General features: G+C 54.9%; 2 protein-coding genes across 12 annotated transcripts; one reads left to right on the top strand and one right to left on the bottom strand.

Annotated features, from left to right (window-relative positions):
• Window positions 1-585: 585 nt before the first annotated feature.
• On the bottom strand, window positions 586-19,327 carry RHBG (Rh family B glycoprotein). Of its 9 annotated transcripts, none has more exons than XM_090127368.1 (11): window positions 18,933-19,322; window positions 17,876-18,062; window positions 17,328-17,478; window positions 17,058-17,205; window positions 16,587-16,753; window positions 16,247-16,384; window positions 15,984-16,117; window positions 15,765-15,886; window positions 15,527-15,600; window positions 15,330-15,396; window positions 586-696 (listed from the first exon to the last, which is right to left on the bottom strand). In XM_090127368.1, the coding sequence occupies exons 1-10, from the start codon at window positions 19,105-19,107 to the stop codon at window positions 15,337-15,339; spliced, it is 1,356 nt and encodes a 451-aa protein (XP_089983494.1). In that variant the 5' UTR covers window positions 19,108-19,322; the 3' UTR covers window positions 586-696; window positions 15,330-15,336. The 9 variants fall into 9 exon arrangements, 7 of the variants coding, with proteins under 7 accessions (XP_089983494.1, XP_031462147.1, XP_031462146.1 ...); XM_031606287.2 differs by lacking the exon at window positions 586-696 and adding an exon at window positions 11,580-12,732; XM_031606286.2 differs by lacking the exon at window positions 586-696 and adding an exon at window positions 12,743-14,539.
• On the top strand, window positions 19,203-23,504 carry HAPLN2 (hyaluronan and proteoglycan link protein 2). Of its 3 annotated transcripts, none has more exons than XM_090127371.1 (7): window positions 19,203-19,359; window positions 20,720-20,834; window positions 21,039-21,149; window positions 21,346-21,696; window positions 21,856-21,972; window positions 22,133-22,318; window positions 22,406-23,504. In XM_090127371.1, the coding sequence occupies exons 1-7, from the start codon at window positions 19,204-19,206 to the stop codon at window positions 22,687-22,689; spliced, it is 1,320 nt and encodes a 439-aa protein (XP_089983497.1). In that variant the 5' UTR covers window position 19,203; the 3' UTR covers window positions 22,690-23,504. The 3 variants fall into 3 exon arrangements, with proteins under 3 accessions (XP_089983497.1, XP_089983498.1, XP_031462157.1); XM_031606297.2 differs by having other exon boundaries at window positions 19,337-19,354; window positions 20,723-20,834; window positions 20,950-21,149; XM_090127372.1 differs by lacking the exon at window positions 21,039-21,149.
• The last annotated feature ends 93 nt before the right edge of the window (window positions 23,505-23,597 follow it).

Here is a 23,597-nt window from a genome sequence, read left to right as displayed (position 1 = left end):
GGGTAACACCAGATTACGAGCGAGGTAAAAGACAGCGTATAAACAAATGGAAATAACGGAGGACACGGAGTTGAGCTTTTTTCCCCCTTTTTCGGTTGCGGCCCCCCCGGGGTTGCGGGGCTCGGGGCGTCCCGGAATGGGGCAGAACGGGGGATGAACGCTGCTAAGTGCTGTGGGGGCCCGGCTTGCAACAGGCGACCCTGGAGTAAATATTCATAGCTCTGCCCGCACGGAGAACTCCGTGCTTAACTCACGGGTGCCGAACTGCTTTCCCTCGGGCTGAAGTTCAAACCCTGCGGAAAAGGGAACTTGAAGGGCGGAGGGGGTGGATGGGGAAACCCGTATTTATTTCTCCCCCCCCCAGGTCTGGACACTTCGGTTCCTTTCGCCGCATTCTTTTTGGGCTCTGCGTTCCCTTGCTGTTCTTTATTTCAACATACATTGAGTTTTTTTCTCTTTTATTATTATTATTATTGTTGTTATTATTGTTGTTATAAATTCCCCCCCACCCCCCCATCAGTACCGCGCGGCTTTGCGCTCCCGTCCGACCGCCCCCGACGGGCGAAGTGAGGGGGGGTGGGGTGGAAATATCCCAAACAGCCCCCGATCCTCAAATTCTCTCCCGGCCAAACTTCAGTTTCGTTTGCAGCCGTTTCTTCCTTCATTTCTTCACCTCAACCAATCGGAAAAGAAAACCTGAAAAGAAAACCGAGCACTATAAGGAACGCAATTGATTTTTCTTCCCTCTAAAAATCGTCGAAGTGGAATTATCGCCTCCAAAAGACAACGAGGAGGAATTTGGGGGGGGGGGGTAACGCCGTGGTTTTCTGGGTCTGGCTCAGCTCCGTGCGGGGGGAAGTGTGAAATCTCGGCTGCCGTGCGCTCACACAAAGCCGTCCTGTTTTGTCGGGTCGAGGAGGATCCCGTTAAAACCCATCGCTAAAAGTGGTTCTCCCACCTCGTTCCTTCATTTAGCAAACGAAAGAAAAAAAAAAAGAGAGAGAGAGAGGGAGAGGGAGAGAAAAAAAATAAAAACATCACCCAAAAATCCCCACAAAACCTTTTTTTTTTTTTTTTTTGCGCTCGGGGTGAAAAAGAAGTTGGAAATAATAAACGTAAAAAAAAAAAAAAGTGGGGGGGGGGGGGTAATTTTAGCAGCGTTGTTATTGCTGCCACGAGGAGTGACGTGCATTTATTTCTATAAGGGGTGGCAGTCGAGAAATAGTTGAGCCACAAACGTCGGCGTTTATCTCGAAACGGTTCTGAGAAAATATTGGGTTCTGTTTTATGTTGTAATGTAAAATGAGTGCAAAAAAAACAAACAAAAAACAAAAAAACAAAAAAACAAAAAAACAACCCAAAGCAAACAAAAAAACACTTAGGAAGGCTTTAAGGTCTGTAGATGGTGGGAACTCATTGAGCCCCATTGTGCGGCATCATTGGGGTTTTTCCTATTATTCTTAGGAATTCGGACTCTTTATTGTGAACTAAATGTTTTCTTAGCGCTCCTTTATTCCCCTGGAAAGCAAGCAAACAAACAAACAAAAAAACCCTATAAAAATAAGTTCAGCTCTTTCGGGTAAAATCCCAGGTGTGCGGCTGATGGAAGAGTTTCTAAACTTGGGTTAATCGCACTCAGAATGGGTTGGGATCGAAAAGCGCTCCTCCAGCTTATAGGGTCCATAAGGAAATCAGGGATGACAGTGGTGGAAATGTTCACAATTAAAGCGACAGGATAATAAATACGGTGAGATTTCACTTTTCTTAGGATTAAACAGCTTTTCTTCACCTTCCCACCCCCACCCCCCCACTACTGGGAGGCATTCGGAGCGGTGAAGCTGTTTACATTGCAAACAGTTTTGTTTCTCATTAACGCAAATGGGGTGGGGGACAAATGGGTTTTGAGAACGAGTTTCTGCAAAATGGGAGATTTCTTGGGGGTGCGGCCATTGCTTGTGATTTCGGGGCCTCCAGGTGGAAATAGGAACTTTCAATGAAAAAGAAGCAGTTTTTTTAGCATAGAACCACAAAGGGATGTTGGAAGGTGGGGGAGAAGGGGGAGATGCCAGGTGCTGTGATGGCAGAGCTGGGTAAAGATCTTCTTTACTGCAGGTAGGGTTCACTTCCCCTCTGCTCTGGGGGCATTTTAGCCAAATTTCAGGCCGGGCTGCCAGGCTTTCACTGTTGCAATTGGTAAGGAAGCTGCTGCAGGCTTGGGGTGGTTTTGTGGCTGGAGATGCATTTCAGCTGGCACAAAGGGACCCAGTACCAGCTGCAGCCATAGGACTGCAATGCCACTATTGCTGCCACTTGCTAGGTGTAATTACTACTGCTTTTGCACAAAAGCAAGGCAGAAAGATTGATATTATGATTTTTGTTAAATCTGGGAGGCGGAGGTGTCCTTAGAAGCCACCTCAGCCCCTCATTCCCCCACCCTTGCACATGGTACCAGCCACCGGCATTGTGTACAACCCTCCAGCCCCGCTTGTCCTTTTGTCAGCCCCCTTTTCTGTGTCAATCAGCTGGCTTTTGTCGGGTCCCAGACATGTTGTGTCCACACACACACACAAATATCCCTGCACAGAGCGTGGGGAGCGCGGCGCACATTCAGATCATGTGCTGCACCCTCCCGTGCACAAACGCACACATACGCGGGCACACAACGCATGCTGAAGAGCTGCTGCCATTGCTCCCTCTGCCAGGGAGGATTTGGGGTTCAGGGGCAATGGGAAGTGATGAGGGTGCTGCTCAAGGTGGTGTGCCGGCTGCCCGTGGGGGGGTCCATCTGAACCCCTGGGGGCTGCTGGTGCCCTTCTCCATCACACTGAGCTTTCTCCCTTGTTGCTTTTCCTCTCACTGTGGCTTGGAGTTCCTTTTCTTATGTTTTTCTTTGTGTTTCTAGAGCACAGGGCGACGTTCCCTCGTGGCTCGTGTACACCAAGTTGAGCATAGAAAACATGTATTTTACAGCACCGTTTTGGGCAGTGGGTGTGTAATGGTTGGCTCTGGGTGAAGGCGATAAGCTTAGATAAACCAGTTTGCATCTAGGGCAACATCCCACATCTTTTCCCACTCAGACCCCCGTGTCCTCACCCTCATCTACCCCAAAGCCACACAGGCACTATGGGAACCTCAGTTGGCTGTGGCTCAGAGGGCGATTTTGGCTAAAACTCATCTCTTTCAGAGCCCTGCCACTCTCTACAGCTTCGGGACAAAGGTGGAGACCTTCATGTCAGCTCTGCTCCTCGGGTACCAACATAGGACCATTTTGCAGCTGGATCCCCATGGCAAGATGCAGCAAGATGCAATCACGATGCATCCCACAACCATGGGCCACACGGTTCTAGGGTGGCCGTGACAGCCTCCTAACCACTCGCCAAGTCCTCAGCAGCACCCACAGAGCTTGCACGATGGAGGAATGACAAGGAGGAGGAAGCAGGAGGACAAGAGCGCGCAGACCGCCGCTCTCCCAGGGCCTCCACAAAATGGCGGCTGGGGCTCCCAAATGGCGGCGGGGCCCAAGGGGGGGGAAGCGCCGGCTCAGTGCCAGGGCCGCCGTGCAGGGCACAATGAGTGGCACATAACGGCCCCTCGCCGCGGCCGCTGCTCCGCTTGGTGCCAGCTGGAGCCCCCTCCCTCCGCCTTGGCACGGGCAGGCGCCCGGCGATGGCCGCCTCGGAGGAGGAGGAGGATTAAGGCCGCAGTTGTGTCTCCCCTCTTTCTTTCCCCCTCAGTGGCTGAGAACAGGAAACACGAACCTATCTGAGACTAATTGACTTGCAAATTAATCGTTTGTCCCTGTGCCTGATAATTAGTGCTAACGATTTTTACACCCCCCCCCCCTTTTTTTTTTTTTTTTTTGCGCTCTCCTCCTCTTTATTTTACAGGAGGCCCTTCTCCCTTTCTTCTTCTTCCCTTTCTCCTTTTCCATCCCCCCAAGCCTCTGTTCTTCCCCAAGCCCCCCTTCCTAGCTGACCCCCGCCATGGGGTGGGGATGGCTGTGGGTTTGGGGCACCCATAGCTGCTGGTTGGCTTCCCACGCCTCGGTGCCAGCCCCACATCTGCCCACCAGAGACAGTGAGGGGGGGTTGCGATGGGGGGCTGGAGCTTTGCAATGGGCTGGGAGATGGGCAGTGGGATTGCCAGGGATGTGGCATCACAGCGTTGACTGGGGCTGCATACAGCTCACGTTCCAAAACGTCTCAAATATCCAGGAAACGGGTAGAAAAGAATACAAAGACTTGTATGAGGTCACAAGTTGGGCAGCAGTGTTTGGATTTCTTGACAGGGCTTTGTTCCAGAGCATCACCTGGACGCAGGGTGCTGCAGGGTTATGTAGGGGATAAAGAGATCAAAGCAAATCTTCTGGCCATTTCCATGGACCATGATAGCATTTCATGCCTGAGCCTGGGAGCAGCATCTGCTGCTGCTGCAGGGAGAGACGTGCTCAGGGTCCAGGCTGGATGTGGCTCTGGGCAGCCTGGTCTGGTGGTTGGCGACCCCGCACGTAGCAGGGGGGATGAAACCAGATGATCACTGTGGTCCTTTTCAACCCAGACCATTCTACGATTCTACGTTTCTTTGATTCCATGATTCCTTAGTGGTGTTCAAACACAAAAGCATTTTGCTGGAGCCAACACATTTTACGGGAGTGTAACCCTGCTAATACCACCTTCCACTTTTATTCAGGTAACGCCACAAAGCACTTTAATTTCAATTGCTTCTTTCTGGTTAACTTTTGCTGTGTATTGCATCCCCCATTCAGACTGTACCACCTAAATCACTGAAAAACTCATGTGGATTTGTCACATCCTGGTGCAATTCAACCCAAACCACACTGCTGCTTCTACACTGGAATTTCTGAGAAATCCAATGTGCCAAATTGGATTTTCTCCTCTCCGTCATTTGGGAAGAAGAGATGTCCTTTGGGGTGGGGGAGGTGTGGGGGGAAAGGTAAACTCCCTTTTTTCCTATGCTGGATGGGGTTTGCACGTTCACCTCCATCTCTGAGGCACATCTTCCTCTGTTGCCCCACCATAGATAATTAAATGGATCCTTTTCCATGTAGCTTTCCTCCCTGAATGCTTCTGATGCCTGACACGATCTGTCAGCTGTATCTCTGCTGTAATCCCATTTTTGCCCCCTCTCCCTGCACTATTTTGTGTTCAAGACTCTCTTCCCTCTTGTCTCACAGCTCCTGCTGCTCCGCTCTTCCTTCCTAGGGAGCCTGCAGTCTATCAACCCCGCTCTTAAACTCAGTGCTCATGAACTTGGCATGTTTGGTTTGATCAGAGTTAATTGCACACAAGCCCCAGCCGTCGATACACAGGGGTTCTTTGTTCCTGCAAGAATCGCCTGCCCCATGGGGTCACAGTGGCCACGACCTGCTGTCCCCAGGGGTCACTCTGCCAGCATGCACTGTCAATTCAATCCGGGCACCATAGCAGAGGGTGGGATGCTGCAGGTTGCTGCAGTGTGAAAGCCAAAACAGGGAGAGGAGCAGCCAGTCAGCACCATCCCAGGAGGCAGTGGAGGCTTTGGAGTCGGGTGCGTTGAAATAATGCAATGATCATTGAGCTTTATGGATGGGGAGAGAGGGTGACAGCGATGTTCAGGATGGATTGACACCTACCAGACCTATACAAGAGGTCTTCCAGATTAAGTTCAGTGAAGTTGAGTTTGTGAAGGATCCCTTTTTGCTTCACCAGAGCAGCTCTGTGGCCCATGACTATGATCTGGTCAGTGCACTCCTGCTCACCAGGCTCAGCCCCCCTTAGCTAGCCCCCCCATGTCCTTAGAGACCCACATCCCCCTTTCCTGAGGGACTTTCCAAGCTGCTCAGAAGCATCCATTGAATTCTCACTGGGCTTATGTGTTCCCTCCACCAGGCTTCATGGCGTGGTCCCACGCCAGCACCATCGCTGCAAAGCCACAGGAGCAGAGGCCCAGAGCTTTTGAGTGATGAGACAGATCATTTTGCTGTCCTGCCATCCCTTGGGACTGGGGAGCCTGGCAGTGGGTGCTGAAGAGCATCAGAACCATCAGTACTGAAATTGATGGAGGGCTGGAGGCACCAGCACTGAGGGTTGGTGGCTCCTGGGCCAGAAGAGCCCTCTGACCTTCCTCACCCAGCCAGGTCCTCCTCTGCTGCTGCGGGGGAAGGAAACCTCTAGCAAGTTTCCATTTGAGTGAGCTCAAGGGATGAGTTAGGGCTCACTTTGGAGGGGCCAGGGGGTGGTGGCTGGTGGCAGCAGAGGGCACGAGGCCCTTGGGAGCATTTCCTCAGGCAGGTGGGAACGGTCCCAGAACGGCACAGGCGGGCGAGACGCTGCCTTCAGGCACTTTCCCAATCCCTCACACCTGGTACTCCGTCAATGCAACCACTTGGCTAAATGTGGGTCATTGTAGGAGGGTGCAGCCACTCGAGCAAACAAGCCTCAATTGCCCACTGATTGGGGTGTCTGAGAGCACCGTCACTGAAATTTCTGAGGGGGGAGGCATTAATAATCCCCATTCTGTCTCCACAGCCCTTGCCCCCTTGTTATTTCCCTCTTTGTGTCTTAATTTGGCCCATTATTATTATTTTATAAAAGGGCCCTTTCTCCACCCCCTCCCTCTTGAAGACACTCCTTAGACCGATGGGAAAATGGCAAGGAATAATTATGAAAAACATCAGTGGAGAGAGGGCCATCTGAGAGGGATTAAAGGATTACAATTAAAACTCATTTTAGGGAGGTGGTGTGACATTAGCGTTTCCATTCTTCCCCTCACCCCCCCTTCCCCAAACACCCTCCGGGCTATCTGGGTCTAAGTTGATTAAATGACAAACTCCAGCTCGGAGGGAAACAACAACAAATTAAAAATAGAGTAAAATGGGAGGGGGAAAAAGGAGAAAAAAAAAATCCCAAAAATGATTTGCAAAATTGAGGTCACTGGGAATTACTGCAAGTTCTAGCAGCAGCTGGAAGCAGGGTGGACAAAGCACCTGCTGCTAATAGCAGGTTGCTGGTGATGGAATCATCTCCCCTCTGCCTGGTCCTGCACAGGGGAAGCTCTGTTTGCAGCACACTGCTTTGCAGCATCAGTGCCAACCTTGCAGCTGTCCATGCTCTGCTCCACGGTCCAACACCACCAGGAAGAGGATGGAGTGCAGACCTCAGGCCCACAACCCTCATATCCCTCAGCCCAGGTTTGCAGCAGGGCAACACGGTGCAGTGCAAGCATGCAAAATGCTGCTGGAGCCATGGAGCCCGTGTTGCTGCTGCTGTGCATCCCCTCCTGCCACGGCTGCGTGGCACACTGTGCTCTGTTCTCACTGCTCGGGTTTGCATTTGGCAGCTGCTATCCTTGCTTGGCTCGAGAGGGCTTTGTGGTGGCTTGATTTCAACAAGTAAAATGAATTATGGGATGCTTGCTGGCCACTGAGGCTGGTGGTTATGGAGTTTGTAATGGAGGATTTCCCTTTATAAAACAAAAATGCCTAGAAACCACGTGATTCTGATGGCACGAGTACCTCAACCTGCATTGGCAGCCTTGTTTGAAGGGGAATATGGGCTGATGGGAGGCAGACATCCAGCACCTGTATTTTGCAGCCTTTGGGGTATTCTGGAGGTGGGAGCTTCGAGTACAAAGACTCTGACCTGCAAGCACAGATCTCAACCAAACCACTTGCAAGCACATGGGCTGGGGATCCTTACCCCAGACGTATGTCTTTCATTGGCACTGGGGGCACAGAGAGGAGCACCCCTGCACCCCCTGCTCTGGGTTGGACCCGCTGCCTCTCTCCTTGGCAGAGCTGGGCACCATCACGTGGCTGCACACGTGGGCACAGCGCTGTCATGTGAGGTGCCACATCGTTGTCTCATATTGTGAGGCTGCAAAAAGCTGAACGGAAGGGAAACTCCCCCCTTCTCCGATCCGGCCTATTTTCTTTCCTCTCCTTTTGTTTCTCGTTTCCGGAACTATGCAGCAAAGCAAAGCATGGGGAGAAGAAAGAAGCTGAAGAGAGCTGGCATCTGGCAGGGAAAAGAGCAAAATAGCAGAGCAGGGCTTTGGGCAGAGGTGCAAGGTGCCATCCCCCCCCCAGGGAGGGGCTGCCTGGGACCTGGGTGAGCCCTAGAAAAATTAATCTGAATACAGGATGGACTCCGTAGGTGACTCTAGGAGAAGCCAAGCCTTGAATTTAGGAGCTGAGTAGGCATCTCTCTGCAGCCTCTGTCCCTCATCCCTTCTTGCATGCTGCACCCATCATTGGGTGCAGGCAGCCTCATGCTGCAACCTTTGCAAAGCAGACAGGGGATGAGGTGGGGACCATCCCTCTGCAGCACTGTGTGCTCCTATGCTGTCCCTTTGCAGGCATGGTGAGAGATGCCACAATATATTTGATTCCTATTTATTCTTTTCCTCCATCCTGACCAGTACAGAGGGGTCTTTGCATACAGCCCCAAATGAAGATAGTGTTAATTAGGTCAATTAATTAGGACCGAGATGCACTGTTTTCCCCCGGAGTAGAAAATACAGTAAACTCCATTTTTTGTGAGCTGTTTATTCAGCCCGGGAGGTCGCAGCAGAATAGCAGTGTCAAAGGAGCTGCCACTGCCAAAGTCCTCGTGTCCCCTCTGCACCGCCCCAGAAAGGGAACAAAACTCTGTTGACAGCAGAGTCCCAGCAGGAGCCCTGAGCTGAGGGGCACGGGGCAGCGAAGCGGAAAGGGTGCCAGCTTCCCGAGCACCAGGAGGGAACAGGCTGCAATCCCCAGCATTTCAATGGGCCAGGGGGAAGCAATCAGGCCTTTCAGGGCCGTTCTCAGGGGCGCAGAGGGGACAATGTGCTGCTGGCAGCAGCACAGGGCGCAAGGGACAAAGGGCTGCCGATGGTTGGGCACAATTCTGTCCCATCTCAGGGTGCTACCAGACCCCTGGGCCAGGGGCAAACCCACGTGGCTCTCCATCTGTTTTATGTTATCCTTTGGGATGCACGTGATGCGCACCTCCACCAGCAAGCAGAAGGTGACAGGGTGCTGACCATTGCTCACTGAGCCTCTCTTGCTTTGCTTTTTACTCACTGCAACCCAAAAGCTTGCAGTCGGCAGAGCTCAGCTCATGCCCACTCTCCCAGCTGCACCATAGCTCTGCCCAGACCCTTGCAACGGGATGGGAGGGTTTAGGATTCTGCTGCCATTGTGGGGATTTTGCACCTGGATGTGCTCAATGCATATCCCACAGCTCTTCACCAGCATTGCCCACAGCTCCATCTCCTGTCAGCATCGCCCTGCTTGCTTGCAGGGCAGTGCATCCTGGGAATTTCCTTCCCCAGAATGCCTTCACCCCAACCCGATGGTACACACAACCATCACACCGACCCCCCCCTCCTGCTGCTGACCAGAGCAAGGATGAAAGCGGCTCTTTTCTTTTTTTTTTTTCCCCCCTCTTTCATTCATTCATTCATTCTTTCTTTCTTTCTTTCTTTTTAATGGCGTTTCATTAGCCTCCAAATCAGACAGGCTAAACAATGGCGTTCTGTCAGCGATGGGCTTTCGTGCTGATTTCATCTCCTCTCTCATCCGTATGCAAACCAGGCTCCAGCAGGCTTTGGCCATGCCATGGAAACCGAGGTGCAGGCCCGGAATGGGGGTTCTCGGAGTGAGAAATCTCCTGTTCGCTTTTTCCCATTTGCATAATGCAACTTTTCTTCCTGCAGACACTGAGGCGCTTTTGTTTATAGAGAGCCGAGGGAAAGGGGGGTGCTGGGGCTGGGGGGGGGGGGGGGCTGCAGGGAAGGGGAAGGCAGCGCTCACCAAAGGAGAGCGTGTGGAGAAAAGCACGGGGAGACTGGGAGGGAATAAATATGAGGATGGGAAGTGGGGGCTGCGGTCAGGTTGCCCCCCCACCCTGTGCCACAGGGATATGGGTGCTTCTTAGGCCAATGTTGCCTGGGTGGGGGGGTTTGTGCTGAATTGAAGCCCCCCAGAGGGAATGGAAGCGTTGGCCAAAGCCCGATGTGAGATGCTGTAATGAGCTTCATGCATTAAAACTCTAAAGCAGCGCTGGTGGAACCCGAAGAAGTGGAGACACTAATGGGGTAACTTCCCCAAAGGGAGAGTGGCCAAGTGAAATGGGGTTGGGGCGGTGAAAGCATCCCGGATCTAAGCACAGGCACAGGTGGAGATGGAGGTGAAGTCACACAGAACTCTAACTTTTCTCCCTTGGAATGCAGCAAACTGCACGGGGATGCTTCCTAAAGTCCCATCCCCACCAGCATTCCCACTTCATGAGAGCAGCTCCCCTCCAGCCACACACCTCTCCCTCTGCAAATTGGCAGTCCGGGTCTGTTGCAAATGGGTTTGAGATCTGATTGCAGAGGCAAGGAGCTGCTCTGATGGATCTCAGTTTCCCCAATGGCTGCAGATCCTCGTGAAGGAGCCCTGGCTGGTGCTTGTTTAATAATAACTACAATAACAGCGGTGAAATGTGTTAATCGGCGGCAGAAAACAGACGTGAAATCTGCAGCTAAAAGTATTTTAGGATCTGTAAAAATCCCTGCGAATGATTTCTGAACGAGGTACAGATGGTAAAAGCAAGGATCGTATTTTAGGGATATTTTAGGGTTTCGCCTCAAAGTGGAGTCACTCTGTTTTTAAGGCAGTTTGGTGCAAGATGCTGAGACAGAGTTCAGACAGTGGGTACAAGTGGGAGCAAGTCCTGCTGGTGCTGGAGAAATGAAGCTGATGGTCTGAGGATGGGCATGGGACACTCCACCAGACTCAGCAAAGCTGCCAGCAGGAGCCACGGTGATGTGCGTGCAGATTTAACCTGGAATTGATTCAAGCCCCACCAGGCCAACTTGTGTGTGAGGTACAAACTACTCCCTCCCCCTTCAAAGATCAGCCGAGATTCATCTTAGCTGATCTATCTAATGCCAAATATTCAGTGTCTTGCTGTGGGCAGGAGAGCACAAGGGTGCATCTGCCATTTCTCACCTCTCTCCCAGGAGCTCCTGAAATGGGCAGACTCCATTCCCATTTGGCTCAGTGCAGTTGTCTGACCCCCAGGCTGCAGGAACTGCTTTGGGGCTCCATTTACGCTTGCTGTTCAGCTCTGACAAGCAGCTTTTCCTTGCATGCAAGACCAGCAAAGGGCTGTGGCCATTCTTTTCCTGCACTGCAAGGAAATCATCTGCACAGCCAGGATGCAAACAGCCTGGGGAAGCAGCAGAGCAACCCAGCCCGAGGAGAACGCATCCCAAATGATCCACATGTGTTGGCTGTGGGGTGAGGATGTTGTCTGAGTGCACTGGGGCAGTGACATGGGGGAAAGCAATGTGTTGTTGTTAAACCATTGTGCATGGGAGTAGGGTGAGCCATTCTGCATGGGGTCTGTGCCTCCTGGGATGCGTTGGACTCTGCTGGAGCAGAGAGAGGGCTCCCAGCATCGCTTCCATCCCCGGTCCACTGGTCATGCCAATTTGTCACCAAGCTGGGATTTCAATTAAGCCCCCAAAGGAGGGGTCAGGGGTTATGCAAACACAGAGGCAGAGGCCACTCGCCTGGAGGGCTTCCCTGGGGCTGCTCCTGCCGGCCCCTCTCTTTACACAGCCCAGATTGACCCGGGCTGAGTGCCGGCATTGTTCCCCACGCTCCATTCAAGAGCCCGTTTGTCAATAAAATTGACCTCTCGGCTCCTGGTGATGCTGCCTCCTCCTCTTCCTCGCTATCCCTGCAGCTCAGCCAGAGTGGATCTGACAGTGCCCTCCATGGTCCTCATGCCCTGGATGTGCCCTGCATGTGCCAGGAGCAGGGAGCAGAAAGCAGCACTGCTGGGTGCTGCAGTGACCCCAGTTCTTTGCACTGCTCTCTGCCCTTGGGTCTCTTGCATTTGACCAAAGCCACTTGGCACCCTTGAAAGCATCACCATAAGCAGCAGCATCATTCATCCTCCCTGCTTCTCCTTTCACAACCATTCCCTGCTATTCCCACAAGCATCCCATGATGGTTTGCTGCTCCTTGCTGCCCACAAGGACTCAAAGGTATTTTGCTCCAGGTCCCATCTCCCCCCAGCACATCTCCCCATGCCAGCTGCTGCCTGTGGACACACCTACCCCAGCACCCTCCCGCTCTGTGGTGCACCACAAGGCCCCCCATGGGTTTGGACCATAGAATGATGGCTGCTTATTTTGCCAGGCAGCATGGTGAAAGGAGCAATGCTTGAACCTGTGAGCAGATTCAGCCGTGAGATAAATTTGTATTGCAATGCAAGTGGCAATTAGAGCCCCTTAGTGACTGTCCCTTACATAACACCTTTGTTCCCAGCCCTTCACTTTACATTCAGTTTGTAAATAAACTTGACTCCCAGTTCTGCTGAGGCCTCAATTCCCTCTTGATTTTATTTTATTCTTCGTTGGAGCTGGCAAAGAACGAGCTGATTGTTTGCTTGTACTGCCCAGGCACCCTGGAGTGGGCACTGCAGCCACCCATGTGCTGGGTGCCAACGATTTTAATTGCTGTGCCCCCAGTGCCAGCGCCCAGAAAGGCTCATTATGCTGCTAGCAATTATTAGTGTCCTGCAAACAGAGCTTTGTGATTGCAAGGGTCAAAGTCGAGGATGCTTATGTAGGGGAACAGCTTGGCAGCAAGGCTGGGTTCTGCTCCATGAGTTTGGGTCAGGGAGGGGATGTGGAAGACTCAGGATCACATTCAATTCATGGCCACATCCATCCTGTGTCCAGCCCACGGGTCTGGAAAGAGTCGGGGTTCGGATTTAGGTTATGTTAGGTCCTTTCCAACCCATGCCATTCTGATTCTACAATTTGCACCCATGGGCAGTGCCAGGATGCTCCGGGGCATGGTGCCTTGGTGGCTCAGAGCACTCACACCTGGGAAATGGCAGACACGGAACACCCGTGCTGCTGGGTGTTCCTATGGCACAGTGATGCCACGTGGCCATCAGAGCTGTCAGGCTCTGCTCTTTGTTTGGAGCAGGGATGCCTGGGCCCCTGTGCCTCTCCGAGCCTCCCTGCTCCCATCTGGTGCCCATTATCAGGCGTGTGCACCAGCCCTGTCTGACAAGGAGCTTTACAGGTGTCGCTCAGATAACAATTCACACTCTAACGAAGGTGGGAAAGATGATTAGCTGGCTTTCTATCAAGCAGAACACAGCATCAGCTGCTCCTTAGGGGGAGGTAGTAAGGGCCATGGATGTGTAAGGACACATACACCAGCAACATCGCAAGCCTGGGCTTTGTCCTGCTGCTAATTCCAGTGCACTTGCAGGCACCTCTTTGTGTGCCTTAGTTTCCCCAGCTGTAGCAGAGCTGAGGTTATTGCTTTTCTTTGAGCAACACCCTCCAAGCAGCTGATTGAGCTCAGAAAAAAAGAAAGAGGAGGTGATGGAGGCAAGGACCTCAGCAGCTGAGCTGCCAATGTAGAGGGTAAGGTGCTGGCAGAGCCAGGACTCCCAGGGGACATAGCTGGGAGTAGGGGTGCAAATGGGAGCTAAATGGTGAACGATAAATTGGCTTTTCTGGGCTGTCCCCTGTACTGAGTGCACCCTCTGCAGATGTGTTGTGAGAGGTCACAGGGATGGGAACCTGAAGCACGAGGGGCTTCGGACCCTGCCACTGTGCTCAGGGCCTGCAAAGCATCAAGGCATGAAGCCGAGGCTGCGTCCCACCGGGTGCCACCGTCACAGCGCCCATCTGCACCCCAGCGCCGTGGCAGAGCAGCCCAGCCTCTCGCTCCAGGATTATCCGCTCAGCCGCGCCATCTGTTCACCAAACTGCCATCATTATGTTCAACTTGGGAAGAAAACGGCCCCTACAGAGAAGCAATTTGTTCGCTGACGAAACCTTTCAGGCTCGTCGCCGTCCCCACCGACCCTCGCCGCCGTGCGGGCCGGCTCTGTGCTTGCCTCGCTTAAACAGTCTGCGGGGAGAGAGGTGTGTGAGCCAGGCACTGGGAGGGTGCAGGGCTCCCTAATCCGATTATAGGGCATAAGAGCCTTCAGAGGGCCAAGGAGGAAGAGGAGGGAGTTGCACTCCACGCCCAACCCCAGCCCCGGGGGTCTTGCAATGATCTCACTGGAGGGGCTTTTCTTTCCCTCGCAGTGGGGTTGCTTCTGGGAGGAGATCAAAAGGGAAAAGGGCTGCCTGGGAAAGGAGGGGGGGGAACACGAGTGGAGTTAGGGGCTGCAGGCTGGAGCCCAGCCCCAGTGTGCTTCTGCCTCCCATGGGTCGTGAGAAGCATCTTTCCCACGGCGCAGAGCCTGGAGGGGGGTTAGGATGGACCAGGAGCAAAACCCAGGGCCTGCAGTGAGGATGGAGCCTCACGTTGCAATGCTGGGCTCCTTTTTTTTTTTTTTTTTTTGTGGAAATGCAATGGAAACAAAGCATTCAGCACGCACCTTGATTTCATTGGGTACTTAGTAATGAGCAAGTGGGGATCCCTGGGAATGTTAAGGCAATGGTTTGATGTGTATCAAAGGCAAATGCTTTCAACTCCTGCTGCGGAACAGTGCACCAGCCTCCAAATTTTTCTCCATAATTTCTAAAAGGAATTAAAGAGCCCCATCTAGAAGTGAACATTTTTGATCACCCTGGAACCAAATAGTTTGTTGTTGTTGGTTTTTTTTCCCCATCTCATTTCAGATCTCAGTGTATTTTCAGTGCGGTGCCAACCAGGACCATGGGGCATCCCCCTCTCAAGGGAACTGAGTGACATTTTGCTGCTCTGGAGGAGGGGTCATCCTAGTGCGAGGAGCTGGATGGGAGAAGGGAGGCCGCCTGCATGTAGGGGACCAGGCTGTCACCACGGCCTGGCCCCGGGCTGTGGCACCCTCTGGTGGCTGAGGTAATGGAAGGCTTAGAGCTAAGCATGAAATCCATGGCTCAAATGAGGAACCTGTGACTCCCCAGCACTGCTGTGTAGGGTGAGGGGGGGGCATCCTGGGGGCTTTGCTTTCTTCCCTGGCAAACAATGCGTGAATTCATGGGCAAATCCTGAAGTTACAAAAGAAGACAGAGGTGTTTTAATGGCGGTGGTCAAAAGGATCCATAGAAAAAGTCTCTGCTGTTTGCCCTTCAGTTCAATACGCCCCTTCCCAGCGCAGCACCCTAAAGATAAAGCCTTCCCTATGTCAGGTGGAGAAAATGAAGGCACAGAGCAGAGCTGGCAGGCAGCACCTCTCAACCAAGCAAGGTCTGGATCTGGGCTGTCCCTTCTTCCCACAGCAAGAATCCAAATCACTGCAGTATCTCTTTGCTGTACATCCCTTGGGGACAGCATGGAGATGAGCCCGGCTGGGAACGTTGGGCTGCAGGCATTGCCTGGAACTCACCACGCTGTCAGGCGACGGTGCCTCGCTCCTCGCTGCTCGCCCCGCGGTCACATCCATCCTCATCCACCTGCACCAGCACAGAGAGGAGCGGATTGGCTCAGGGGTGAAGCAGGACTTCGGGGGTAGGGAGGGTTGTGACAAAGCTGCCTTTCACCCTGGCCCAAGGATGGTACCCCCCCCGAATACCCCCACTGTACCTCCCGCAGCACTTTGCTCTCCAACTCGTTCCCCTCGGGGGGAGACCTCAGCACCTTCATTCGCAGGAGGACTCCTGAGGATGCGGAGAATCCGCCTGAGCTCGCGCCGAGCTTCCCCTGCCACCTAGCGGCCTCTCAGCCGAGCTGCGCCGCGTGGGCTCCTCCGCGTCGGTTTTGATGGTTTCGGTGGGATTTTTTTTTTTTTTCTTTTTTTTTAATACACGGGGTTTGAACTCACCCGTGATGCCGCCCCCGAAGGCAGCCAGCAGCAGGGTGATCAGCAGCCCGCATAGCTGCCACTGCGCCTGCTCAGCGGTCGTGCGGCTGCCGTCGGCCACCAGCGGGAAAACGAGCTGCAGCCTGCGGGGAACGGAGCCCTGGGCTCTGCTTGTGGCCACGGGGGGGGCACCGGAGCAGCCCCCATATCGGAGCGTTCCCCGGTGCCGGCTCTCCTCACCTGTCGCCGTATACATCCGCAGTGGCCAACGCTGCCAGCAGTATCCCCAGGAAGGTGCCCAGGATCCCCGGCAGCCCGTGGACGTTGTGCACTCCGCACGTGTCCTCGGTTTTCAGCCTGGATCGCAGGATGGGCTGGGGGATGCACGGAGAGGAGCTGGGTTTGGGTGGGGGGAATGCTCACCCCCACTGTTTTGGCTGAGTTAGGAATGCGGCTCCCCTGGCTCCAAAGATGCAGGACCTCATTGCTACAAGGGAACTCACCGAAAGGAACCTGGAGCCAAGCAGGGAGAGCTGGCTGGCCAGAAAGCCTGCTGTGAGAGCCCCGAAGGGGGTGGACAGCATCTCCCCCGCCATCCCCATCACGGCTGCGCTGGCCAAAGTGGCATCCTGGAGCTGGGCCTGAATGGAGCAGCACAGAGGGGTTGTCCTCACGGAGAACATCAGCATGGGGCTGAGGTTTGGGTTTCCATAGGGTTCAAGCTGGGTTTTATCTAACCCAAGAAAGCAAACCAGCATCCCCTTGTGCTCCCTTGGACATCGTCATGCTTCCTGTCCCTGCAGGATGGACAGGGGCTTGGCTTTGTCTCAGGAGAGGACCTACCACCTGCAGCGTGCCCTCCTCATACAGGATAGGCGAGAGGACAAAGGTGGCCAGGGTGCTCGCTGACAGAGAGAAGTAGAGGTTCAGCACTGCCCAGGGCTCGGCGCTGCTGTGGGTTGTGGTGGCTGAGGCAAAGCTGGGCCAGAAGATCCACAGGCAAATGGTTCCTGTGGGAGGTGAATAGGCACACATGGGCACTGAGGTTGCTCCCTCGAGGGAAAGAACCTCCTCTTGCTAGTGCCAGAGATGTACAAAGGGACAACGGCCACAGCTGGCAGTGTGAGCAGTTTGGGCTGGACAGGAGGAAAAGCTTTTTCCTTGGAAGGGATCCCCTGGAAGGTGGAGAATCTCCATCCCTGGAGGTCTGCAGACCTCAGCTGTACAGTGGCATGACTGCATGCCCTAGCACTGGTGGCAGTCCTTCCCCCACCATTCCTGTGATTCTGGCGTTGTAGGGCTCAAGCTTCATACCAACCACAGCAAAGACATCAGGCTGGTGCCCCATGTCCTGCTGCTCTTTCCTCTTGTCCTTGTGGAGCTGGTGCAAGACGCGTGAAACCGTCAAGCCAAAATAAGCACCAAAAGTGTGAATGGTCAAGGAGCCTCCACTGTCGCTTACCTGGCAAGTACAGAAAGCATTGTGCTGGGCAGGGTATGGGATCTGCCTATGGCCAAGGCATGTCTTGATGGCAGGAGCCAAAACAGAGACCCTGACTATTCCCTTTCTGGGGGGTGACTCACCCCCAGGTGGTTCCGCAGGATGTATTCATTGCAAGCAAAGAGGGGCACTTCCAGCAGAGCCATCAGCAGCATCTGGATGGGATTCACCCTGCCCAGAACAGCGCCGGTGGAGATGAGGATGGCTGCGGTGCAGAAGTCGGCACTCACCATGCTGGGAAGGAGAGGTAAGGCACTGAGCTGGACCCAGTGCAGCCAGGGCAAGGGCAGGCACTGGGGAGAGTGGGTGGGCTGGATCTGAGCCTGAATCCCACATGCCATACCCTACAACCCAAACTCTGCAACCCAAACCCTGCACCCTGCACTCCACACCCTGCTCATGCAAGCTGAATGGGCAGCCTGAAGCTTTCTGTGTCGGTGGCAAGGCTTGCATGGCTTGGGCAAGTGGGTCTCAGCGTTCCCCTAAACACTCGGCTGATGCTCAGATAGCAGCTGGTCCTCACAACCCTCCTCCAGAGCAGAGCAGTGAGTTTTACAGAGGAGGGAGCCAGTGTGCAAGGGATGGAGCTGGGCTGGGCAGCATTGGAGCAGCAGCACCCTTCCTGCCTTACCTCTGAGTGCTCACATAAATCTTGCCGTTCTGGGAGAAATAAAAGAGCCCCTGGGCCAGTATGGCCCACTGGATGGTGAAGGCCACGATGAGAAGGCTGCCAGCCACACTGCCCACTCCATAACGGCTGAGGAAGGCCAGTAGGAAGCCAAAGCCGAGGAGAGCTCGGAGGTGGGCATCCCGGAACCCTGGCAGGAGGCAAAGGGGGGCTATGAGGCACCACAGGCAGGTCCTGGGTTTGGGTGAGAGTGACCCCCACCAGATAGCCTGGAGTCGAAAAGGTTTTGGGGTGTTGGAGCCTTCAGCTGATGGCAATCAGCCTTTTCCACCCACATGTCCCAGCACAACAGGGAACTGTGTCACCTCCTGGCAGCAGTTCCCATAAATGCACATGGTTTGCCCCATAGCCTGGAAGCTTTTTGGAGCAGCTCCTGTAGCCCAGTCCACACTACTAACACGGGGGTCTTTAGAGATATTGGCCATAGTCAGGGACTCTCTCTGCAAACGTAAACAGGGACCCAACACACACAGCAAGCAGTGCCATTGCCCCACACCTGGCAGTGACATCAAGCAGAGGACCCACATCCTGCTCTGGGACAATCTTCCCTTTGCATAGCAGGAACAGGTGAGTCAGCACACAGGTGTGGATATGTGGGTGGAACTGGGAGAACTGGCCCACACTTGGCCAACCACGTCAGTGCTGCATGGGGAGGGAGGTGGCCAGGAGGGGCCGAGCCCTGCACAAGGGCTGGGGATTGGGTCGGGATGGATGGCACTGTGGAAGGGGCTCAGTGCCAATCTCCTGGTGCTGCTTACCCGTGTGGGTGGAGTTTGTAGTCCCTGCAATGCCAGGAGCACCTGGTCCCGGGGGGGGGGGGGGGAAGCGGTGTGCATGGCTGGCTTTAATCTCACACGATCCCCATGTCCACCCCTGCTCTCTTTTAAGGGTCAAAGCCGAGCACTGCAACTTTCTGCACCCATGCCAGGAGTGTGGGGCAGGCAGAGCTGCTCCCTGTGCCCCCCCTTCACCCCCCCCTCCCAGGGGACAGGGTACTCACGGGGGTACCCCAAAGTTGGGCTGGGGTCTCTCTGGCTGCAGCTTGGCTCTGTGGAGCAGAGGTTGGAGCTCTCCGGGCTGTACCGGACAAAGGTGGCGAAGAGGACGATGGTGAGGAGCTGGAGGAAGAAGCACAGCCCAGAGAGGTGCAGCCTTGCAGCAGCATGCTCAGCCATGCTGCAGAGCTCACCGAAGTGGCTGAGAGCTGCCTGCAAAGCCTGCCTGCAAACCACGCCTGCGAGGTCAAGTCCTGCCCAGGAAAGCCCAGGAAAATGAGGGCAAGAAGCGACCTGGGGCTGCTGGCAGAGCTGGTTCCCTCTGGGGTTGGGAAGCTGCAGCAGAGCCTTTCTTTTGCTTTGCTTTGCTGTGGTGGAGTTGTTTGTCCTGCACCAAGAAGGAAGAGGAAGAGGAAGGAGCTGACAAGTAAAGTATGGCCACTTTGGGGGAAGTGGCTCGGGTGCTTTGTTGGTGCAGCCAAGCTGTGATCTCACGCTACCCAAATGAAGGGGGGGGGGGTGTGGGGACGGATGCCGGGCAGGGATGAGTCAGGGCTGCTTTGGGGTGTAGCTACTGCTTTCATGTGGGAAAAATGCAACCACCAGAAAGCCTGGCCAATGCACTGCAGTGCTGGAAAGCTTTGAACTGCAGCCGGGCACTGCTGAACTGGGCACTGCTGGGAGTGCTTGGGTCTGTTTTGGGTACGGACCCCTGGGAGAGCTGGGGAGTAGCATCTTCTGTGGTTTTTAACCCATTCTGGAGTAGCACGGCCCTGTTCCCTTCTTGTTCACAGTGGTTTAAAGCGGGGGTCCTTGGGGGCCTGCAGTGCCCAGAGCTTTGCTTTGACCAAAATGGGGCAGGGGCTTGGAGCAGTGGGAGCCTCCTAGAACGGCATGCACGGTTCTGCTTCCCACCCAAGGGCTGTTTTTGCATTGTGCATGCCAAGATCGCTGTGTCCTCTGCTGGACAGACAGACGGACGCTTGTTTGCATTCGTGTGCGATGAGCTTCCTCCAGTCCTGGAGATGCACCCTGGGGGAGGGAGCTGATAAGGGAACCCAGAACACAGCCCTATTGTTTGGCCTTGTTTTGCTGTCTGCCCCATCCCAACCCTGAAGTGACAGCAGTGAAGCTTCTGCCGTGGCTTCGCACTGGGCAGGGTGAGGCTGGGGGGTGTCAGGGTGGGGGGACCCCCCCAGTGCTCTCCCAGATCATGATGTCAGCAGCCCCAGAGACTCCAAGCAGGGAGCATGGGTTTGATCAGCACTGATGGCTGTGGGAGCAAAGAGCAGAATTTCCTGGGGAGCAGCACTGAGGGGATCTCTGCCTGCAATGGGGGGTGTGGAGCTCTGCATGGTGCTGACATTTTCCCTGAATTCTCTTACTCTGTGGCCTGTGAATAAAGGCACGCTTGTTAGCTGGCGAGCACTGTGTTTTGCCAAGCAGAACAATACAGAGAAAGATGCCCACAATGGGAAATTGTGCTTCCTCCTCCCCGTGCGTTCCTCGGGGAGGTGTTGAAAAAAATAAAAAGGAAAAAAAGAAAAGAAAAGGAAAAAAAAAAGAAAAAAAAAAAGGAGAAGAAAACGGGAAGAGACGGGCACAGGGCAGGGAGTGAGAGCACAGCCAACGCTGATCATGGGAGCAGGACGTGGGGCTGCTGGGGCACTGCCTGCCCCAGGATGGCGATGGTGACGGTGACAGCAGTGCTGGCTCACGGGGAGGGCAGGACCCAGCTGGGAGCACCCACAGCTGTCCCTGTGTCCTCGCACCCTGTGTCCCTTCTTCCCAGCAGTATCTCAGCACAGGTTTGAGCTTTCCAGAGCCCTTCATCCTGAGATGGGGTGGCTGTGACAGAGCCAGGACGCAGGTGGTGGTGGATGGGCACAGCAGCTCCCCTGGGGACGGTAAGGAGAGATGGGGACTGGTGGTGGTGGTGGTGGGAGAGGGGGCTGCTCTTGCCTCGCTCTGTGCTTGGCACCTCTCAGATCATTGGTGTCCTGTGTGATGCCCACTTTGCAGGGCAAACATTGAGATGGTTGCTGCCCATGCTCCTGCTGCATCCCCCGGTCTGTCCTGCTGCGTGGTCCTGATCCCCTCACTCCCCCCAGGCTTTCTCCAGTCCCCAGCTCTAAAGATGCACTGGGTTCTGCTCGCATCCCTCTGGCTCCTGGCTGCATCCCCCACGTTCAGCATCTTCCAGAAGCCAACAGGGAGCCCTGGTAGGGAGCGGGGATGGGGACAGGACACTGCTGCTTGGGGACGGTGTTGGGAGGTTTGTGCAGGGGCTGGGATGAGCATCCTGGAGGCTGCAGCAGCTGGGATAGTTGCTGGAAACCAGGCTGATGAGGGTGGTGGGGAGGTGCTGAGGGGCAATGGGGCTGTGGCAATGCCTTGAGGTGAGCCGGTGCCCCGCAGCCACCCCACGCCTGCAGTACCTGCTGGAGCCCCTGCACACTGCAGTGCACACACAGCGAGGTGCCACGGCCACGCTGCCCTGCGTGCTGCGCGCCCTGCCCCGTAACTACCGGGTGAAGTGGAGCAAAGTGGAGCCAGCCAACTATGGGGAAAACGTTATCATCATCACCAACGGGCTGTACCACAAAAACTATGGGCCGCTGAGCCCCCGCGTGCGCCTGCGGCACAGCCACCGCTATGATGCCTCGCTCACCATCACCGATGTCACCTTGGAGGATGAGGGACGCTACCGCTGCCAGCTGGTCAACGGGCTGGAGGATGAGAGCGTCTCACTCACGCTGCACCTGGAGGGTGAGGGATGTAGGGAGGATGGGGAAGTTCCAATGTGTCCCCATTGCAAAGCCACTTGCTCCAGACTCCTGCTCAGCACCAGGTCCCTGGGGCAAGAAGCCAAACCTCCATGGTGAGAGCGTTTCCTTCCCCCTCCGTCCCTCTATCCCTGTCCTCCAGGTGTTGTCTTCCCCTACCAGCCCATCAATGGGCGCTACAGATTCAACTACCACGAAGCCAAGCGTGCATGCGAGCAGCAGGATGCCCGGCTTGCCACCTACCAGCAGCTCTACAAAGGTACTATCCTGCAGCATCCCAAATCCTCCCCTTGTCCCAAACCTGCCTTGCTGGTAGGGGTGATGCTGAGGTGACCAGGCTTCCTCCCATGCTGCCATCCCCATCCTTTCTATGCCCCACATTGTCCTTATGGGATGCTGAGGTTCTGCCCACCCCACAGCTTGGATGGAGGGCCTGGACTGGTGCAACGCGGGCTGGGTGCTGGATGGCACCGTGCATTACCCCATCATCAACTCACGGGAGCCATGTGGCGGCCGCCTCCTGCTGCCAGGCATCCGCAGCTATGGGGCCAAGGACAAGCAGCGGGACCGCTTTGATGCCTTCTGCTTCACCTCTGCACTGCAGGGTACCTCCAGCATCCCCCAGCCCCGTGTGGTGACACTGGGGCTGCTCACGGAGTCATCACCCTCCATTATTTCCCACCCATCCCCAGGTGAGGTCTATTTCATCCGAGGCCACCTGAACTTCAAGGAAGCCGGGCAAGCGTGCCGCAACCACGGTGCTACCATTGCTAAAGTGGGGCAGCTCTACTCTGCGTGGAAGTTTTTGGGGCTGGATCGCTGTGACGGGGGGTGGCTGGCAGATGGAAGCGTGCGATACCCCATCACCACCCCCCGGCAGCGCTGTGGGGGTCTGCCAGAGCCTGGTGTCCGCAGCTTTGGCTTCCCCAGCAAGGAGCTGCGGACCTACGGCACCTACTGCTTCGTGGGGACATAGGAGAGGTGGGCAGAGGCAAAGGGGTGGCACCGGCTCTCATCACCTGAGTGGAGAGCTCAAGGTGGGACAGGGGTCTCTGGGGCATTGTGGGTGGTGCTTGCATCCTCTGATGGAGTGATGAGGCTGAATTTGGGGGAATTTGTGCATCCTCTGATGGGGCCGAATGTGGAGGGTTTGTGCATCCCCTCTGACAGGGCTGAGTCTGAGGGGGTTGTGCATTTAATGGAGCTGCTCCCCGCACTCAGCTGCCTCAGAGTTTTGTAGGCATTCAAGGCTTGATGGAGAATCCAGAACCATTTCCAGCCCAGGAATTGAGGGGGTCTGGTCCAGTCCCAGTGGGCACGGCAGGGCCCTCCAACCTTGGTGCACCCCCGGCTCTGGTCTCGCTTCCTTCAGCCATGCAGACTTTGGCTGGTGCAGGCATGCTGGAGAGCCAGGCATTAACGAGTGTGACTAATGGAGTTTCGCTTTCTCAATTAATAAAGCGACAGTAAAGCGGCCGCTGGGACTCAGTGAGGGGGGCTTGCCAAGGACTTAAGCATTCCCCCCACAGTGTCCTGGTGTTATCGGTGTCCCTGGCACCAAACTCAGGGGTTTCTGGGTTTGTGATACAGCTGGAGAAAACAGTGTGGGGGCACATCAACATGGGGACACTTTGGGCTGCTCCTCCCTGTGCCTGTGGCTCAGGGGCCACTGCTGTGCCCAGGCTGCTCCAGCATTGACCTGGTCCCCATAGCTCCATTGTGCATCGCCCACTCCCAGTTCTGAGGTCTTTGCCTCTCCCACCCATGTGCTTGCTGGCACACCCCTCAGTGCCATCCATTTCCTTGCTTTCATTCTACAGAAACATGGAGGGGGCTTGAGATGCACGCACCCAACAGTGTGACCATGTCCAGGACACAGCCTCA

The sequence above is a fragment of the Phasianus colchicus genome, chromosome 30 (genome assembly GCF_987193195.1).
Source record: "Phasianus colchicus chromosome 30, bPhaCol1.hap1.1, whole genome shotgun sequence".
NCBI classification, from domain to species: domain Eukaryota; kingdom Metazoa; phylum Chordata; class Aves; order Galliformes; family Phasianidae; genus Phasianus; species Phasianus colchicus.
This window is presented reverse-complemented; position numbering and strand designations above follow the sequence as displayed.

Coding starts and splice junctions, on each gene's coding strand:
- RHBG (XM_090127368.1), bottom strand. CDS start 19,107: ATGGCTGAGCATGCTGCTGCAAGGCTGCACCTCTCTGGGCTGTGCTTC. Junction 16,385..16,586: donor AGGAGGGCACGCTGCAGGTG/GTAGGTCCTCTC, acceptor TGCTCCATTCAG/GCCCAGCTCCAGGATGCCAC. Junction 15,601..15,764: donor CTTCGGGGGCGGCATCACGG/GTGAGTTCAAAC, acceptor CCGCATCCTCAG/GAGTCCTCCTGCGAATGAAG.
- HAPLN2 (XM_090127371.1), top strand. CDS start 19,204: ATGAGGGCAAGAAGCGACCTGGGGCTGCTGGCAGAGCTGGTTCCCTCT. Junction 20,835..21,038: donor CAGCAGCTCCCCTGGGGACG/GTAAGGAGAGAT, acceptor CACTCCCCCCAG/GCTTTCTCCAGTCCCCAGCT. Junction 21,697..21,855: donor ACTCACGCTGCACCTGGAGG/GTGAGGGATGTA, acceptor CCTGTCCTCCAG/GTGTTGTCTTCCCCTACCAG.